Genomic DNA, 2,581 nt, shown 5'->3' on the forward strand with positions numbered 1-2,581 from the left:
ATTGTATTTCCTTCTCACCCTCGTCCTTTCCTCCCTCCTCACCCTCCCCCCTTCTCAAATGTGACTTGATATAAGTTTATTAAGTGGGTTTTAAACATGCTATAAAAATTGAAATTCAATTTAAGAATTATTCAATAGAGTGAAACAAACCCCATCATGGTCTGAAAAATATATATCTTTTACAAAAGATTGTACTTCTTTCTGATCTATGTAGGTATTTTTCAAATATACATGATCAAGAAGACCACCTGCCAAATGAGTAGGTTCGTTCACTATCAGTTTGTAAGAAGAGAGCACATCAGCAAGGTCTTCATTTGCAGCATCCAAAGCATCAATATTGAAATCTCCAAGGATAATATGTACTTCATCATATAAAAGTGTTCTTAGTTCTTCAAGAAAAGTATTTCTTGAAAAGTTGGGTGGTTTGTACAACAGTAGAAGTGTAATAGGTTGCTCTCTCCTTTTTAAATTTTATTTGTGTGTAACCAGCTGCTTTTTGGCTTTCTAGAATTTCTATAGAAGAATTTGAACATAATGCTATGTTTTGAAATCGATTGACTGAATTGAAAATATTGTATTCAATTTTGAAATTTTGCAAGGATTCATCAATTTCATTTGTTTCACTTGAAGGTGACAATTGAGTTTCAGTAAGGCATATCATGTCACTGTTCATTAGAGTTTCACACTTCACTAGGTCAGATACATGTTTCTTCAAGGAGCGGATGTTGAGAAGTGAAATATGTAAATGGTTACTTGAATTTAAAGAAGATGAAAAATTTTTAATTTCAAGCATAGAATTATCTTTTCGTAATCGTTCATATTCAGCTCCTGCTTCATTGTTGGCACGGATTGCACTTCTATCATATTTACCTATAAAAAATAATCCATTTATATTTGTTACTCTAGATAAGCTTACATACATTTGACCTTCATTGAAATACCTCTGTTTGAACAATTCAAAGCTTACAACAGCTGATTGAAGAGTAAGTCCTTGGACTTTATGTCTTGTGCAAGCATAGGATAACATCAAAGGAAATTGAGTTCTTCGAACCATTAAAGGTGTTTCCTTTTTCTTTTTTTTTGCTTTTCTTGTGTTAAATGTAGTTTCTGCCCTTTCAATTAAAACCCAACCGTTATGTCTACACACGTGGTCTAAATTGGATCCTTTCTTGCCTGCTGAAGCATCATCAAGTTTTACATAGATACCTAATATGTTACTTGAATCATATTTAAACCCCATCACGGTTCCAACCTGACCATTAACTAGTCTATCAGTTATGTCAATATTTTTAGAGATTAAAATACGAGCACCTACTTTCATCTCAAGTATGCGGGCAAGACCACCAGTTTCTCTTGCTTTAGCATTTTCAATAAACTGAAGATCTTGATTTGTCATGTGCTTTGGAACTTCATCTTGTGCAAATATTGAGTGCTTTTCAGTTGGTAATTCATTGAGCTTTGAAATATTGAATTCTTCAACAGGCTTGTTTTCTGCAAAAATATGCGTAGTATCAGAGGGGTAGTCTGGAGCATCTTTTGAAATAAACCTAGATCTCAAAAGCTGTTCTTTTTCTTCGTCTAATTCGCCCACACGAATTTGATTCAAAAGGTCAATAAAATCAATATCGTCACGCTGCCTCATTATCTCAGTCAATTCAGCTATTTGGAATTTCCGCCATAATTCAAATCCAACAATTCCGTGTACTGTGGAGCAATCCGTTTTATATATAGGATCTTTAAAAACTGGTGGGAGCTGATATAAATCACCACATAGCAAGACTGATTTTCCACCAAAAGGTTGATCAACATTGAATATGCTACGCAATCTTTTATCAATGTTTCTGAACAAACGACTAGGCACCATGGAAATCTCATCAATCATGATCACTTTAACACAAGCAAGTTTCTTTTGCAAATTTTGTTTTGATGAAGCATTCAATGGAAACAAATCTGTTGTAGGAATAATCAATCCGCTGTGTATGGTGGTACCGTTCACGTTTATTGCTGCTACGCCAGTTGGTGCCAGTATTAGAATCCGTTCTTTTGTTGGTTCTCCTCCTTTGTACATTAGGAGTTTTGACAAGGAATGATATATTGTTGTAAGTAAATGGCTTTTTCCTACGCCTCCGCCACCAGTTAAAAAAATATGGAATGGTTCAATACATCTAGGCACTTTTGAAGAAAGGTTTTTTACGAAATCTCTTCCCCATTTGTGAACAACATCAAATACTTCTCTTTGTTGATGATTAAGTGATCTTATACGTGTATTTACTTCATTATCAGGGAGCAAAATTGATTCCATTGGAATTGATGCAGTGAGATGAGCTGTGTCATTGCTGTTTTCTTCATCTGACTCATTGTTATTGTTCATACTGCTTTGAAAGTTCTGCGTTAGTTTCATCATTTTCTTGTTGCTCAAAATCATTCATGTTGAGTATTAAATCAGTTCGGTACCTTTCCAATGCATCATCAACTAGACCAGCATATGGCTGAATCAAATCTCTGTTTTTCTCAATCCTTTCAATAACACCAGGTTCTAGTAGTTTCACAGAGTAAGTTTTTTGTGTTCTTGAGACAGCAA

General features: G+C 34.5%; 1 protein-coding gene across 1 annotated transcript; it reads right to left on the reverse strand.

Annotated features, from left to right (window-relative positions):
• Window positions 1–391: 391 nt before the first annotated feature.
• On the reverse strand, window positions 392–2,068 carry LOC136798303 (ATP-dependent DNA helicase PIF1-like). Its single transcript, XM_067054891.1, has one exon. It carries the CDS (start codon window positions 2,066–2,068, stop codon window positions 392–394), a length of 1,677 nt encoding a protein of 558 aa, XP_066910992.1.
• Between the last annotated feature and the right edge of the window lie 513 nt (window positions 2,069–2,581).

Source organism: Clytia hemisphaerica, unplaced genomic scaffold, assembly GCF_902728285.1.
Source record: "Clytia hemisphaerica strain Z4C2 unplaced genomic scaffold, Clytia hemisphaerica genome assembly, whole genome shotgun sequence".
Taxonomy (NCBI): domain Eukaryota; kingdom Metazoa; phylum Cnidaria; class Hydrozoa; order Leptothecata; family Clytiidae; genus Clytia; species Clytia hemisphaerica.

Bases quoted from the DNA above. Each gene is read 5' to 3' on its own strand.
- LOC136798303 (XM_067054891.1), bottom strand. From the start codon at position 2,068: ATGTACAAAGGAGGAGAACCAACAAAAGAACGGATTCTAATACTGGCA.